The sequence below is a fragment of the Schistosoma haematobium genome, chromosome 5 (assembly GCF_000699445.3).
Source record: "Schistosoma haematobium chromosome 5, whole genome shotgun sequence".
In the NCBI taxonomy this organism is placed as follows: Eukaryota; Metazoa; Platyhelminthes; class Trematoda; order Strigeidida; family Schistosomatidae; genus Schistosoma; species Schistosoma haematobium.
In genome coordinates this window covers 15764220-15782060 of record NC_067200.1, presented here as the reverse complement: position 1 = coordinate 15782060, position 17841 = coordinate 15764220, and the positions used below count along the sequence as shown (strand labels likewise).

The 17841-nt window shown below is 40.7% G+C and overlaps 2 protein-coding genes across 2 annotated transcripts in view; one reads left to right on the top strand and one right to left on the bottom strand.

The window, feature by feature from the left end:
* RAPGEF2_2 (Rap guanine nucleotide exchange factor 2) overlaps window positions 1-17841 on the top strand; it is a 126431-nt gene that overhangs the window by 10581 nt on the left and 98009 nt on the right. Inside the window, exons 5-7 of the mRNA XM_051217570.1 lie at window positions 1122-1202; window positions 2667-3161; window positions 4146-4244. Coding sequence (XP_051064986.1) covers window positions 1122-1202; window positions 2667-3161; window positions 4146-4244 — 675 coding nt within the window. The remainder of the gene's footprint in view (window positions 1-1121; window positions 1203-2666; window positions 3162-4145; window positions 4245-17841) is intronic.
* Window positions 10615-17371, bottom strand: ABCA3_15 (ATP-binding cassette sub- A member 3). The gene is made up of 2 exons (XM_051217573.1): window positions 16099-17371; window positions 10615-12382 (listed from the first exon to the last, which is right to left on the bottom strand). The coding sequence occupies exon 2, from the start codon at window positions 11829-11831 to the stop codon at window positions 11388-11390; it is 444 nt and encodes a 147-aa protein (XP_051064989.1). The 5' UTR covers window positions 11832-12382; window positions 16099-17371; the 3' UTR covers window positions 10615-11387.

The following is a 17841-nucleotide window of genomic DNA, read 5'->3' as shown; positions in this document are numbered from 1 at the left end:
TAACTATCCATTTAATTTTTAATAAGTCATCATATACGATATATTTTGTTAACTGGTCGTTGACATAAGTTCATTTTCATTTTTGGTATGTTAGTTTCTACTTATTTCTAATTTGTCACCTATGGATGTGCTTTTTTAATAATAATAATAAAAATTTCTTTCATATTAATAAGCGAACATATTATTACATTTCTCTGTACTTTCAGTGATGTAGATTCACCTGAAATGATGTACAGTTAATGCTCTTTCAACAGGAAAAAAACGTTTCTGATAGAAAAATGCTTGATATTTGACGACATTCCACTCTAGCGACCTTATTTGTTTGCTTCTAGATATTTATCATTTTCTACTGTATCTGCAGTTCGATTGACTTGTTGTTTGATGACTATTTGATTGGTTCATATTTGTTCAAATGATCGACATGTCTCCTAATTGCAAATTGACTTAGGTAGCAAGTTTCTAGAAATACTCTGGCTTTGGTACTGCTATTTCTGCCAGTTTTTTGTTCTCAGTTATCATACTGTCAATCTACTAATCTATTTTTTCCTTTGTATAGTGCTCCCTGCTTCGCTTTGGGCACCTGGGCAGTATCCAGCCCTCACACAAATCGAATGATTTATGTGACACATATTTATTTGGTGCATCCCTGTACCAATTTTTATGTGTTTAAATAAATAAAAAAATAATAATAAATAGTGCTCCCTTCAGTTAATAAAATTTATTGTACCAACTAAATTAAACTGATCTTATTCTGTTGTCACGTCTTCTGCTTCAAATGGAATCGAATCTTTGTATTGGTTTGTAGATAATAGTAAAATCATTTCTAAATCTTAAGAATGATTTTTTCATTGTTGTTCACATATAACCAAATGATCTGTTTCTAGGTTTCTAAGAATGATCTCGTTAGGGAAAAACTGTGCTACATTGGTTTGAATAATCATAAGCCAATAAGTAGCTAAGCATAAGTTTCTTCTTCATACTTTATGGTGGGATCAAAGTGTTTGTAAGAATAAGTCGTATGTTCTGTCTAAAAATTTAATGGCCTAACTACATAATTGCTTTCATCATATGCATTCTCATTCAGTGTTTGAAAATTGTTTTATATTTTTGTTTTATTAAAGATCGATTATTTGGACAATCATAGTTTACCCATATCATTTACTAATACGCATCGTCTGGCAGTGGCTCCGTCCAAACATAGGGTAAGTTTCATCAAGTTTTGCGCTTTTCATGGATCATTTACTTTGAATGATACAGATTGTCAAATTTATATCATCTCTCTCGAACGTGTTCACGCACTTTAGTTTTACTATCGTGTTTGAAAGTTCCTAGACAAATTTTGTGTTCGTATGTTACCAGGTTTTTACAATTTTCCCAGTTTGATGTGTTATGATCGTCTACAACACCAAAACGACATATTTTTTGATTGAGACCATGAACCGATTGATGTTAGACCAACAAGCTCCACAACCCCATACTGATAATTACCATGTGCTCACTAGTGACTAGCTTCGAGAGGTCATTCTCGAAGTTCTAATGAGAAGCTATGACCAGTGGCGCTAATCCATGTCAGGTAGAGACAGTTGTTTACCTCAGACAATGGAAGATGGCCGCACAATTTCGTGGATTGGTTGAAGTTAGACACTAACACTATTGGATGCCGGCTCGGCGGTTTAGAGGTCAAGCGTTCGCGCGCAAGACCGAAGGTCATGGATTCGGACCCTGCCATCAAAACCGTGGATGCACACTGCTGTGGAGTCCCATACTAGGAAGAAACAGCCGTCCACTGCTCCCAGGTTTTCAGTGGTGGTCTAACATCGATCGGTTCATGATCTCAATAGAAAATTCAGCAATCCCTACAACCCCATACTGAGAACGATATATCTTAGTGCTCTTAAGAAGTGATTTGATAGTTAATTCTCCCAGCTTTCACCCAATAGACCGTCTTCTCGAACCCCACTCCACCTACTTCAGTTTGGGTAACTCAGTAGTATCACTAGTCATATCACTTCTGCTTGACTCACATACGGTGGTTAATCATATGTTGATTACGTTGATTAGCATGGCAATGTTAATAACCGTGATAAATTTTGATAGATTACATTCATCTTGCATTTTTTATTTCATCTTATGTTCTTTCTGGATAATTTACATGACTTGTCATTTTAGGTACTTGGCCTATCTCGACTTAACTTAGCCACTTGTGTAACATCACACACTGTTTATAAGCTAAAGCGATGACGACTTCTCTCTGTGATTAATTCTTTTGACAGTTCAAATTTTACTTGTAACTTCATAATTTAAGAATGTATTACCAGCAAAAGGTAATGCTTTTTTCTGAATCACATTAGATTTTACAGCGTGCTAATTTTTTAGATTGATTCCGTCACAGTTGTTATTATTATGAATTTTATGGTTCATTCAAATTTTAAATAACCTGTACTTGGTTAAATGAGTTACATTGCATTTGAAAATTATTTTCACTGATTTCTAATGACTAAACTTTGACATAACTCTGAAGTATCGTTGAAGATGCATATATTATGAATACTTAGTTATTATTTATTGTCCATACAGCTTATAGCTATTTTGTAATATTTATCTAGTATTTCCTACTCGAAATGAACTCAACATTTATTTAATCATTTTAATAACTTTTTTATTAGCGTTCTTTAGATCGTGCACTGGTCTCATTCAATGATAATGATGCTTCATGTGAAATTTTATCAAATGATCGTTATTCGGAATCGTCTCATAGTATCAGCTCGTCATTAAAAATCCCATCTTTGCTTAATTCTGACCAAAGCAAGCTCCAAAGACGACCTACCAGGAGTACACAGGCTGATGCTATTAATTCATTGAAATCATTATATTTAAGTGACACATCATCTACACATTCTTTTAGTTCTGAAGGCGTTCAAAATAGTTCAAGTCATGGACGTTCAACTCTTTCGTGCGTTTTAAAATCTCCAGAAAAACGCAACAAAAAGATAGGTTATAACTATCCTAAATGGCATAAGACTGGGTCAGACAATAGCCATTGTATGGATTCTGAAGGTGATGATTATGATGATGATGATGATGATGATGATGATGATGATGAGGAGGAGGAGGAGGAGGAGGAGGATGAAGATGAAGAGCTTGGGTCAAGTAGTCATGAGGTTTGTAGTGTATTTAATTTCAAAGTGTACTTATCCTGCTTTGTTTCTGGATTTCCTCTAGCATATATTCCAACTACTTGTAACCCGCTTAGTCCGTGATATATATATATATATATATATATATATATATATATATATATATATATTTCCTTAGATACATCTTGATTTTAGATTTCTTTACATGTACGGATTTATTTGTTTATTTAAACACATAAACATTAGTACAAGGAGGCACCAAATAGATATGCGCCACATAAATTATTCGATTTGTGTGAGGACTGGGACACTCCCCGGGTGCCCAAACCGAAGTAGGTGATTTTCTTAGGGGGCCACACCCGGAGCCTTCGACCTGAAGGTCTGATCCACATTCCAGTGGAGCATCGTAAGGAGATTCAGTCCCATAGTAGCCGGTGACCAACGATTGGTTCATACGCCATTTGTTCCTTCAGGATACTTGAGCCTATGTGCACCATTGGTTTGGAATAAGGGTTTCCCAACTCCCCTAGATGGACTCTCCATGTCCACCAACCCGGTTAAATCGCCGGACATTCGCTTTTCGTCCCCTCAATTCCGTAAACAACCCCCCCCACGAGAAGGCAGAGAGTACATTATTTGCTGAAGTCACTTTGGTTAGACAACTAATTTAAATTAGTATCTGTGAAAATCCAAGTATCAATTCAATGGCCCAACATCAACACCTTGACTACGACGTCTGAAGGTTTTGAGTTTGATTTCTGCCAGGGTTGTAGGTGCACATTGTTCGATAATCGCGTACCAAAACAAAACATCTGTCCTGTGCTTTTTGGTGTTTTGTATTTATCTCATTGGTGTTGTTCCATGATATATATATATATTACTCGTCCAGTAGTCGCGTACAACTCGCAAGTTTTAGATAATAGAATCTCAATTTTTGACATAACTTTTTATTCATGTATTACATAATTTTACTTCTTTTGTTTCGAAACTTCATTTTTTATAAAATAGTCTATTCGCGATGCATTTTGGGAATCTATTCTTAAACTCCCATCAGATCGTACACAAGAAGATGTCGATTTATTGTTGGGAAATGTTGAACAATTGCCTGTGAGTATAAGAAAGTAGTACTGCCTTTTTTATTATAATGCATTTTCCACGCTTGCCAAATCATATCTCATCGCTTTTCTTCATTATTATTATTGTCTCGTACAACATAATGTAACTATATCCATCTTAAATGGTTTACTGTGTATGTATAACAAGAGCACATCAAACTGATTTTACGGAAAAAACTTTACTTACACCTGTTTGACCTGTAATTCAGAAGCGATTAGTCTGAAGGATGGTTGAAAATAGAGTTCTATCCAACATTCTAGCTTATTATCGATGCTCAGTTGTTCATTTGGGATTTTTTAATGATAATTATTGCCAACTTTCAAAGATCCACCAACCTGTTTTCTCACTACTCAACGTCTACGTTATCATTCAGATCATCGGTAGCTTTTTATTTCAACCACTTAATATTGTGCTACTAAAATACCTTTAAGTTACGATATTCATGTTTTAAGACGTTGTAGGGAATTACTGGATTCTGTCAGCTAAAGTAATGAAGGAATGGGTCGATTGGAATGCTATATTTCGAAAGAATTGAAATTTTTATTTCTACTGTGTATGCACTATTAATATTGTCTTGCCATGTGTACTACTTATGTCGATATAAGTAGTATATAACACTAGACAGGAATAGAATGTCTTTTAGTGGCCCGTGGATCCGACTACATTTAGATCGTACGAATGTTCGTTATCACCTATCCCCGTATACATTCATCGACTTAAATCACGTTAGTCAATAACGGAATTTAGATAAGTCAATTAACGAGAATGGCATTTGAATACATATATTTTGTATGTAAAGTGAATACGATAGAACAAAGCGAAATGACGCGCAGTGGAGATGGCTGGTGAGCCAACTCATTTTTAGCCAGGCGTTACGCAATATTTATAGGCAGACAAGATGAACCACAGACATGTGATGAGACATGGGATATGAAGTGTACACACATATACGGTCATATAAAAACAGTCAAGACTGATAAGCGAATAATTGACAAGGTCAAAATATGACTCAAGTAGAATGAATAGAATGGGATATCCGAAAGCTAGAATAAGGTATATAGGCTTAACACAATAACTGACACTAAAGTCTGTCAGCAGAAGGTTGAGATGACCGAGGAGGAAAGAATGGGAACAGAAAGCAATCGGTATAGAAATGCAAGAACAACAAGGTCTGAGACGATTGACATTTTAAAAATGAAGAATTTACTGTATGGTTCTCAGAATTTACCGAGATGTTCTGTAATTTTATGTTCATATGTATTCGATTGCCCCCACTTGTGTTGTCGGTCACTACAGGATTCTTAAAGCTTCGACAGTATTGTTGCTATTGCAATGCCTTCGTCCTTTATTGTGCACAGATAAACTTATGATCGAAGGATGAAATTTGCACCAGTATGCTTGGCATTCTGAATCGATACTTGAATAAATTTAACTAAAATGTCAATTTTAATTGCAAACGTCGAAGGCAAGTAATTGCACAACTTTGTAGTTCAGGCTTATGTTGACTAAGGATAAAAACGATTTTCGACACGCAAATTTCGTAAATCCTCACTGTTTCAGTATTACTGAAGTCATCTTGGGAGAAGTGTTACGACTTTCATTGTTGTATATTTCTTTTTGCCTTATTTATCTATATAACGCTCTGATTATTCCAAATTCAATCATCTGTCTACTAGAAATGCTATTGACTTTGGTAATTCTATCGTAATCGGGGCAATATCCCAGTAGTCACAACATTTGACCTTCATACACTGTGTCTCGTGTTTGAACTCAACTCAAAAGAGGTGGCTCTTTTGATTCTGATGGCCCACCGATAACGCTAACCCTGACACTTTAAGTATGTATAGTGCTGAATATACGAATCTTTATTCGTTGAATACGTATTATGTTATCTGTCACTATTGAGTTTACTCCAATATTCATATGTCACCTAATTTTCGTTTCAACCTTATCTGTTCAATACTAATTGTTGGTCCAAGTGAGGAATAAATACAAGTGGTTTCCGCCTTTTGAATAACGAAAATGCTTGTCGTTAGATTCACTCTAGGGATTGAAGCATGATAATCAAACTGTAAAGTTGCCGAATTTTAGAAAAGCATATAAGCACACTTCGAAATAAATTACTGTAAAGTGCAAAATAGATCATATCCACGATGAAAATACAGCACTGCAATTAATTTTTTATATTATCTTCAAATATTGATTTCCGATGCTCCAAAAACTAATATGTCCGCATTAATCATCAAGGCTCACATATAATTTCATTGTTGGTGCACTAGGTTACCACGTTCAATGCGATGGTATCATCAGTTATTTGTAACTTCCTTTCCAGTCAGTCATAAGCAACGTAAAATCCTGCTACGAATGTGCATCTACTCAAATTAGCAAGATAAATCTTAAAGTATCAGTAAAAGCAAAATAATACTACACAGAATATAATGGAAGAAGAAAGAATGAATTTGCGGATTGAAAAGCACCAAATATTTTCAAAACCCAGTATCTAATGGTAGACAAGGAATGCATTTGTGACCGATTATGAGCTGTCACCCACTGTCTCCAATCATTGGACTTGTTAGTCGTTCTGACCTCAACCAGGTAGTCTACACCTACGAAGATGAGTCAGTTCAGTAGTCAATAAATTTACGAATTAATACCAAATCTTAGTTTGACCACCACTAGCCTTCTTCCAGTCCACTTTTACGCCACCCAACATTGTGCGTTAGATAGGCGGTAGTTGGACATGAATAACATGTTTAAGTAACGCTAGTGAATAAAGGTACAGTCCTATCAAGCGGGCTCTTACCCTCAACCTTGCCTCTAATTTCAATATTGCTCACTCGGTGGTCCTACCAAAGTTGAGCAGTGTTTTGAAGAGATCTGCCATCAAATACTAGAAAACTTCGATTGTCATTTACTTTTTAAGGTTTCGTTTCGCAGTCATAACTGGTAAAAGATCAGACTTGTGCGCACCCTACTGACGCATTGGTTGACAGATGATTATCTTCCATACACTATAGGTAATATAAATTAGCAAAAGTTAACCGAGCCTTCTGATTCCATACTGATATTTCGTCACACGTCAATAGAACAAGTCTGATGAAACTTCCAACATAAGTGAAGCGGTCAAGGCGCTCAACTATTTTATGGCCTATCATTAGTTTAGATGTTGACTCAGTCCCGCCATGAAGCAATATTTATCTACAAAATATCTATAAAATAAACAACAAAATCGTCAAAGTAACAATTTCATAATCATGTAGTTTCCAGTGAATGTCTTCAGAACTGTTATCTTAAAATACTATGTGACTTATGGAGTCAACATAATTACGATTAAGACAGTTTATCACTGATGATATAGGTCAAGAGTCACGCTATAACTGATAAAATCATAAATGAATCAGAGAAATATGAATCTATCCAAAGAAATAGGTATAAATTCCAATGTTCGACATGATGATATTAAACAAATTGATCATTGGGTAAAATTTTAGTGGTAAAATATTTGTATATATATGATATCCCAGTGAATTTGAATTTCACAGAGCGTCAAAAATTCGAATTTCTACTCACTGGGATCTCATAATATATGTTATTGTTTATTACTACTCAAAAATGTTCATTTTAGTTATCATTATTATTATCAGGTACCTTTGGTTAGACAGTTAAAGTATTGATATCGAATTGTTATTCAAAAGAATTAAATAATAGAACTTTTAACGCATTATAGGTCCATGTACTGTAATTCGAGCCGCGGTTTTCCTTGAGTGATCTTGCAATACTACGCAGCTACCCATACAGAAGCAAATGTTTCGGCATTTCGGCTCGCGACCTAAGGGTTGTGAGCCAATTGTTGTAAATACTGTTTCACCGATTGCATCTACCTACAAAATATATATATATATATATATATATATATATATATATATATATATATATATATATATATATGAAGCGATCTTAATCTCTTAGTTTAAGGGAAGACAGAGAGTGTATACACCGACGCCATTGTGATCGATTCTGAGCCATGTCACCAAAATTCTCCAACCATTTGGTTACGATAGTCACGCGGACCCCAACCAAGTAGTCTGTATCTACCAACATGGCTAAGACTAGAAGTTCGTGAAATCAAGCATTGATGCCACGCTTTGGTTTGGTCGCCCCTAACTTTCTTCCAACCATTCCGAACACTGGTTAGCATTGCGCGTCTTGGTAATCGGTGTTCAGGCATACGTAACATGTGGCTCAACCATCTCAGTCGGTGAAGATTCATAACCTCATCAACTGATTTACCATCATTTCCTAATACCCTGCGTCTAACCTCACTATTACTTACGTGATGATCCCAGCAGATGTGGGCAATATTTCTAAGGCATCTGTGCTCAAATACTAGTAGCTTACGAGTATCTTCAACTCTTAGTGGCCATGTTTCGCTGCCGTAAAGTAAAACAGAACGAAATACCGCGCAGTATACTCGTCCTTTTATTGATAGACGGATATCTCGCCTTCGCCACAGGTGACGTAAGTTGGCAAAAGCCAAACGAGCTTTTCGAATCCGTGCTGAGATTTCGTCAGACACCAACCCATTAGGGCTGATCAGACTTCCAAGATAAGTGAAGTTGTCAACGCGTTCGACTACTTCACTCCCTATCCTTAGTTCAGGTGTTGACCCAGACCAGTCCTGAAGCAACAACTTGCATTTAGAGGGAGAGAAGCGCATTCCAAACATTCTGGCGTTGTTGCTCAGTGCTACCAGAAGACTGCATTTTATCAGCGTCTTCACCAAACAGGACTATATCATCTGCGTATTCTAAGTCGATAAGTGGACCACCTGGATGGAGATCAATACCCGAGAACTCAGTCAACGAGAAAGTTATTTCCAGCAGTAGATCTATGATGAAGTTAAACAAAAATGGAGAAAGTGGACAGCCTTGACGGACACCACTTGATGACAGTTCGCCATAAGCCCTGACTCGACTAGTAGTGTTCGAGTAAAGAGCCTTTATAAGGTTTATGTACTTCTGTGGTACGCCTTTCAATGACAGACACTACCACAGAATCTCGCGGTCTACAGAGTCAAATGCTGCTTTTAAGTCAAGAAAGACCACCATTGTCGGACGCCAATAAGTATGCCTGTGTTCTAGAACCTGACGAATGGTGAATATGTGGTCGATGCAGCCACGACGAGGCTGAAGCCAGCTCGGTTCTCTCGTGTTTGCAGTTCACGTGTCTTAGTTAGGCGTCTGATAATTATCGAGGCTAGTATTTTAGATATTATATTAGTTAAACTAATCCCTCTGTGGTTGTCACAGGATGATTTTGACCCTTTCTTATATATTGGGACGATAAGTGATTGCGACCAGTCAGATGGGATAACGTCTAACTCCCAGATCTTAGCTAAAATATTAGTCAACCTAATCACTAAAATGGTACCCCAATCCTTAAAGACCTCTGGAGCCAATCCATCTGGACCAGCTGCCCTTCCTCGTTTCAGATTAACTATAGCCTTTTGAACTTCAGCAAGAGTTGGGGGACCTACTTCAATGTTCCATTCACTTTGTCTGGGAATGGAGGGTAGTTGTAGACTAGCTGAAGGCCAGTCGAACTGTTCTCTGAAATGTTCCGCCCATCGTTCTAAACTTCTTGACTGAGAGCAGATGAGGGTGTCGTCTTTTTCCGAAATCATGTTCGGAACCTGATGGGACGAGTTTGCGAGAATCCATCAGTGTAATAGACTTTGAAGAAATCCACTGGTTCTTTATAGCTCTGTGATTTAAGTCGCTAACAGATGTCACTGCTGTTTCCACAGCTGATTGTATGCCCTTCCAAGCAACATCTGGGTCAGCCTCGTCTTCACAACTACCTAAGTGTGACCTCAGTTGTTCCTGGAACCTACTTTTGGTTTTCTCGTTACTCAACTCAGTTCTAACGGGTCTTTTTAATGTGGCTTTTTTGCGTCCAGTGAGGCGCAAGCAGATGCGTGCCCGTATTAGGGCATGGTCGGAGTCCAAGCAGGTACTCCAGAATGAGCGACAATCTTCTACCGACCCTCTCCAACGATGACTGATGGCAATGTGGTCTATTTGAGTCCATCGTTGGTTTGGTGCATGGGGTCTCCATGTTAGACGATGTCTCTCCTTATGCTTAAAATTTGTGTTTGCCAAAAATAAACGATCATCTGAGCACAGTTGCAGCAGACGATCACCATTTTCTGTTCACTGAGCCGGAATACTAAAATATCCACCAAAATGTCTTTCTGCTTGGTTTAAGCTACCTACTTGGGTATTAAAGTCACCCCTACGAGTACTATGTCTGAGCGTTTAGCTTTCTGAAGAAGTTCAGAAAGCTTTCTGTAAATTCATCTTTCACTTTATTCGAGCTGCAGTCAGTGGGAGCGTAGGCAGGAACGACGAAAAGGCAACGAAGTGTGTCTGTATCCTTCTGAGTTCTTACGGAGCCGTTTAGCCGAACAGTACATAGACGACTGTTGACGGGGATCCACTCTAATAGTGCTTGTTCTGCCTTCGTACCTAGTGCTATGCCTACACCTTTCAGTTCACGAGGACTAGAAATCAGGTCGGCAGATACATGGAGGATGTATCTCGTCCACTCTCGGTTTTCTCGAGTTGAGGTCAAGTGAATGACCACACTGGAATCCTGTATGCGTGTTTCGGAGACACAGCATACATCAATGGAAAGAGAGTCTAGGGTTTTAGCCAAGGAAGCCTGCTGACCGATTTGACATAGGGTGCGTACGTTGAAGGTTCCAATGTGTAGTTTGGAGCGAGGTTTCAGTAGACCTGGGACAGAGTTTTGAACACTAGAATCGTTGGCTATGGTGACACTTGAGGAGGAAGCCGAAAGAGGAAGTTTAGAGTTGAAAGTCGATGTAGGAGGAATAATAGGAATTGAAGACGGAGGTTGATTATGAATACAGTGGTCTTGGGTGCTGTTAGAGGTATGAGGGCGGTTATCACTTCCCGGTTGCCCACACCGAGGAAGGGTTGTTCTGGAGGTACCTGAAAAGGAAGTTGGATTAGAGGCGGTCTCAGTGACCTAAGAGCTGACCGCAGTGCCCAAGGGACAACTGCTTGAGGCCGGTCGCGCACGGCCTCTTCGTGGGAGGTTTTTGACGTGTTAGCTCCGTTCTTCAAAGGGCCTTACCGCCGGAGACAGATTAACTATAGCCTTTTGAACTTCAGCAAGGGTTGGGGGACCTACTTCAATGTTCCATTCACTTTGTCTGGGAATGGAGGGTAGTTGTAGAGTAGCTGAAGGCCAGCTGAACTGTTCTCTAAAATGTTCCGCCCATCGTTCTAAACGTCTGGACTGGGAGCAGATGAGAGTATCATCTTTTTCCGAAATAATCTCACTTACACTTGACTTATTAATTCCAGTTTCTTTTATTAGTCTGTAAAGCTGTCTTGTGTTCCCTATAGTCGCCGCCTTTTCCATCTCTTTTGCTTTCGTTACCCACCACTGCTCACGGTCGTTCCTTAGACTTTTTCTTAACCTAGATCTGATTTGTTTACGCTCTTCATCATGTTCAGAACCTGATGGGACGAGTTTGCGAGAATCCATCAGTGTGACAGACCTTGAAGAAATCCACTGGTTCCTTGTAACTCTGTGGTTTAAGTCACTAATAGATGTCACTGCTGTTTCCACAGCTGATTGTATGCCCTTCCAAGCAACATCTGGGTCAGCCTCGTCTTCACAACTACCTAAGTGTGACCTCAGTTGTTCCTGGAACCTACTTTTGGTTTTCTCGTTACTCAACTCAGTTCTAATGGGTCTTTTTAATGTGGCTTTTTTGCGTCCAGTGAGGCGCAAGCAGATGCGTGCCCGTATTAGGGCATGGTCGGAGTCCAAGCAGGTACTCCAGAATGAGCGACAATCTTCTACCGACCCTCTCCAACGATGACTGATGGCAATGTGGTCTATTTGAGTCCATCGTTGGTTTGGTGCATGGGGTCTCCATGTTAGACGATGTCTCTCCTTATGCTTAAAATTTGTGTTTGCCAAAAATAAACGATCATCTGAGCACAGTTGCAGCAGACGATCACCATTTTCTGTTCACTGAGCCGGAATACTAAAATATCCACCAAAATGTCTTTCTGCTTGGTTTAAGCTACCTACTTGGGTATTAAAGTCACCCCTACGAGTACTATGTCTGAGCGTTTAGCTTTCTGAAGAAGTTCAGAAAGCTTTCTGTAAAATTCATCTTTCACTTTATTCGAGCTGCAGTCAGTGGGAGCGTAGGCAGGAACGACGAAAAGGCAACGAAGTGTGTCTGTATCCTTCTGAGTTCTTACGGAGCCGTTTAGCCGAACAGTACATAGACGACTGTTGACGGGGATCCACTCTAATAGTGCTTGTTCTGCCTTCGTACCTAGTGCTATGCCTACACCTTTCAGTTCACGAGGACTAGAAATCAGGTCGGCAGATACATGGAGGATGTATCTCGTCCACTCTCGGTTTTCTCGAGTTGAGGTCAAGTGAATGACCACACTGGAATCCTGTATGCGTGTTTCGGAGACACAGCATACATCAATGGAAAGAGAGTCTAGGGTTTTAGCCAAGGAAGCCTGCTGACCGATTTGACATAGGGTGCGTACGTTGAAGGTTCCAATGTGTAGTTTGGAGCGAGGTTTCAGTAGACCTGGGACAGAGTTTTGAACACTAGAATCGTTGGCTATGGTGACACTTGAGGAGGAAGCCGAAAGAGGAAGTTTAGAGTTGAAAGTCGATGTAGGAGGAATAATAGGAATTGAAGACGGAGGTTGATTATGAATACAGTGGTCTTGGGTGCTGTTAGAGGTATGAGGGCGGTTATCACTTCCCGGTTGCCCACACCGAGGAAGGGTTGTTCTGGAGGTACCTGAAAAGGAAGTTGGATTAGAGGCGGTCTCAGTGACCTAAGAGCTGACCGCAGTGCCCAAGGGACAACTGCTTGAGGCCGGTCGCGCACGGCCTCTTCGTGGGAGGTTTTTGACGTGTTAGCTCCGTTCTTCAAAGGGCCTTACCGCCGGAGACAGATTAACTATAGCCTTTTGAACTTCAGCAAGGGTTGGGGGACCTACTTCAATGTTCCATTCACTTTGTCTGGGAATGGAGGGTAGTTGTAGAGTAGCTGAAGGCCAGCTGAACTGTTCTCTAAAATGTTCCGCCCATCGTTCTAAACGTCTGGACTGGGAGCAGATGAGAGTATCATCTTTTTCCGAAATAATCTCACTTACACTTGACTTATTAATTCCAGTTTCTTTTATTAGTCTGTAAAGCTGTCTTGTGTTCCCTATAGTCGCCGCCTTTTCCATCTCTTTTGCTTTCGTTACCCACCACTGCTCACGGTCGTTCCTTAGACTTTTTCTTAACCTAGATCTGATTTGTTTACGCTCTTCATCATGTTCAGAACCTGATGGGACGAGTTTGCGAGAATCCATCAGTGTGACAGACCTTGAAGAAATCCACTGGTTCCTTGTAACTCTGTGGTTTAAGTCACTAATAGATGTCACTGCTGTTTCCACAGCTGATTGTATGCCCTTCCAAGCAACATCTGGGTCAGCCTCGTCTTCACAACTACCTAAGTGTGACCTCAGTTGTTCCTGGAACCTACTTTTGGTTTTCTCGTTACTCAACTCAGTTCTAATGGGTCTTTTTAATGTGGCTTTTTGCGTCCAGTGAGGCGCAAGCAGATGCGTGCCCGTATTAGGGCATGGTCGGAGTCCAAGCAGGTACTCCAGAATGAGCGACAATCTTCTACCGACCCTCTCCAACGATGACTGATGGCAATGTGGTCTATTTGAGTCCATCGTTGGTTTGGTGCATGGGGTCTCCATGTTAGACGATGTCTCTCCTTATGCTTAAAATTTGTGTTTGCCAAAAATAAACGATCATCTGAGCACAGTTGCAGCAGACGATCACCATTTTCTGTTCACTGAGCCGGAATACTAAAATATCCACCAAAATGTCTTTCTGCTTGGTTTAAGCTACCTACTTGGGTATTAAAGTCACCCCCTACGAGTACTATGTCTGAGCGTTTAGCTTTCTGAAGAAGTTCAGAAAGCTTTCTGTAAAATTCATCTTTCACTTTATTCGAGCTGCAGTCAGTGGGAGCGTAGGCAGGAACGACGAAAAGGCAACGAAGTGTGTCTGTATCCTTCTGAGTTCTTACGGAGCCGTTTAGCCGAACAGTACATAGACGACTGTTGACGGGGATCCACTCTAATAGTGCTTGTTCTGCCTTCGTACCTAGTGCTATGCCTACACCTTTCAGTTCACGAGGACTAGAAATCAGGTCGGCAGATACATGGAGGATGTATCTCGTCCACTCTCGGTTTTCTCGAGTTGAGGTCAAGTGAATGACCACACTGGAATCCTGTATGCGTGTTTCGGAGACACAGCATACATCAATGGAAAGAGAGTCTAGGGTTTTAGCCAAGGAAGCCTGCTGACCGATTTGACATAGGGTGCGTACGTTGAAGGTTCCAATGTGTAGTTTGGAGCGAGGTTTCAGTAGACCTGGGACAGAGTTTTGAACACTAGAATCGTTGGCTATGGTGACACTTGAGGAGGAAGCCGAAAGAGGAAGTTTAGAGTTGAAAGTCGATGTAGGAGGAATAATAGGAATTGAAGACGGAGGTTGATTATGAATACAGTGGTCTTGGGTGCTGTTAGAGGTATGAGGGCGGTTATCACTTCCCGGTTGCCCACACCGAGGAAGGGTTGTTCTGGAGGTACCTGAAAAGGAAGTTGGATTAGAGGCGGTCTCAGTGACCTAAGAGCTGACCGCAGTGCCCAAGGGACAACTGCTTGAGGCCGGTCGCGCACGGCCTCTTCGTGGGAGGTTTTTGACGTGTTAGCTCCGTTCTTCAAAGGGCCTTACCGCCGGAGACAGATTAACTATAGCCTTTTGAACTTCAGCAAGGGTTGGGGGACCTACTTCAATGTTCCATTCACTTTGTCTGGGAATGGAGGGTAGTTGTAGAGTAGCTGAAGGCCAGCTGAACTGTTCTCTAAAATGTTCCGCCCATCGTTCTAAACGTCTGGACTGGGAGCAGATGAGAGTATCATCTTTTTCCGAAATAATCTCACTTACACTTGACTTATTAATTCCAGTTTCTTTTATTAGTCTGTAAAGCTGTCTTGTGTTCCCTATAGTCGCCGCCTTTTCCATCTCTTTTGCTTTCGTTACCCACCACTGCTCACGGTCGTTCCTTAGACTTTTCTTAACCTAGATCTGATTTGTTTACGCTCTTCATCATGTTCAGAACCTGATGGGACGAGTTTGCGAGAATCCATCAGTGTGACAGACCTTGAAGAAATCCACTGGTTCCTTGTAACTCTGTGGTTTAAGTCACTAATAGATGTCACTGCTGTTTCCACAGCTGATTGTATGCCCTTCCAAGCAACATCTGGGTCAGCCTCGTCTTCACAACTACCTAATTGTGACCTCAGTTGTTCCTGGAACCTACTTTTGGTTTTCTCGTTACTCAACTCAGTTCTAATGGGTCTTTTTAATGTGGCTTTTTGCGTCCAGTGAGGCGCAAGCAGATGCGTGCCCGTATTAGGGCATGGTCGGAGTCCAAGCAGGTACTCCAGAATGAGCGACAATCTTCTACCGACCCTCTCCAACGATGACTGATGGCAATGTGGTCTATTTGAGTCCATCGTTGGTTTGGTGCATGGGGTCTCCATGTTAGACGATGTCTCTCCTTATGCTTAAAATTTGTGTTTGCCAAAAATAAACGATCATCTGAGCACAGTTGCAGCAGACGATCACCATTTTCTGTTCACTGAGCCGGAATACTAAAATATCCACCAAAATGTCTTTCTGCTTGGTTTAAGCTACCTACTTGGGTATTAAAGTCACCCCCTACGAGTACTATGTCTGAGCGTTTAGCTTTCTGAAGAAGTTCAGAAAGCTTTCTGTAAAATTCATCTTTCACTTTATTCGAGCTGCAGTCAGTGGGAGCGTAGGCAGGAACGACGAAAAGGCAACGAAGTGTGTCTGTATCCTTCTGAGTTCTTACGGAGCCGTTTAGCCGAACAGTACATAGACGACTGTTGACGGGGATCCACTCTAATAGTGCTTGTTCTGCCTTCGTACCTAGTGCTATGCCTACACCTTTCAGTTCACGAGGACTAGAAATCAGGTCGGCAGATACATGGAGGATGTATCTCGTCCACTCTCGGTTTTCTCGAGTTGAGGTCAAGTGAATGACCACACTGGAATCCTGTATGCGTGTTTCGGAGACACAGCATACATCAATGGAAAGAGAGTCTAGGGTTTTAGCCAAGGAAGCCTGCTGACCGATTTGACATAGGGTGCGTACGTTGAAGGTTCCAATGTGTAGTTTGGAGCGAGGTTTCAGTAGACCTGGGACAGAGTTTTGAACACTAGAATCGTTGGCTATGGTGACACTTGAGGAGGAAGCCGAAAGAGGAAGTTTAGAGTTGAAAGTCGATGTAGGAGGAATAATAGGAATTGAAGACGGAGGTTGATTATGAATACAGTGGTCTTGGGTGCTGTTAGAGGTATGAGGGCGGTTATCACTTCCCGGTTGCCCACACCGAGGAAGGGTTGTTCTGGAGGTACCTGAAAAGGAAGTTGGATTAAAGGTGGTCTTAGTGAACTGAGAGCGTGACCGCAGTGCCCAAGGGACAACTGCTTGATGTCGGTCACACACGACCTTGTTATAGGTAATTTTTGTGTTAGCTCCGTACTTATTGAGACCTTACCGCCGGAGACGTATATCCGTGGGATAAGGCGAGGTGTGCATTTTTAGGGTCGACCTTTTCTAACCCCACCCCTCCTTGTGGGAAGGCAGCATCGCTGTCATGCTGGTTGTCTGAAGGAAACACCTTACTGCGATCACACCTCTGTACAATCAGCAGTACGACTTTGCCTTCGGACCTAGGGTTTGCTGGTTTTAGTCTTACCGCTCTTCAACCGAGCTGTCTGACATGGTAGGACTTTGAGGAACGGTTGTTCCAGCCAGTATAGCTCGGTTGCTTCATCACGATAAGCAAGCCCGACCACCACGTCAACGTAGCAACAACGGTCGGGATATATATATATATATATATATATATATATATATATATATATATATATATGTGTGTCAGAAAATAATCCACTATTCTGTATCAACCCACAGGAGGGTATCACTTTCTAGTGATATATGGTCCCACTTAATGAATCACATTGAATAATTCAATTCATATTTTGTTTACTAATGTATGTCGTCTATCCATATCGTATATGGTCGTTGTTGGTTAAACACTTGTTATCATCTCTATGTAAAAGCATTGATCTCCTATCTCGAGGTCCACTTATGGACTTAGAATACGCAGATGATGTTGTCATGTTTGGTGAAGACGCTAATAAAATTCAGTCTTTTGGTAGCACTGAGCAACAATGCCAAACAGATTCGAAAAGCTCGTTTGGCTTTTGCCAACTTACGTCACCTGTGGCGAAGGCGAGATATCCGTCTATCAATAAAAGGACGAGTATACTGCGCGGTATTTCGTTCTGTTTTACTTTACGGCAGCGAAACATGGCCACTAAGAGTTGAAGATACTCGTAAGCTAC

Bases quoted from the DNA above. Each gene is read 5' to 3' on its own strand.
- ABCA3_15 (XM_051217573.1), bottom strand. From the start codon at position 11,831: ATGGATTCTCGCAAACTCGTCCCATCAGGTTCTGAACATGATGAAGAG.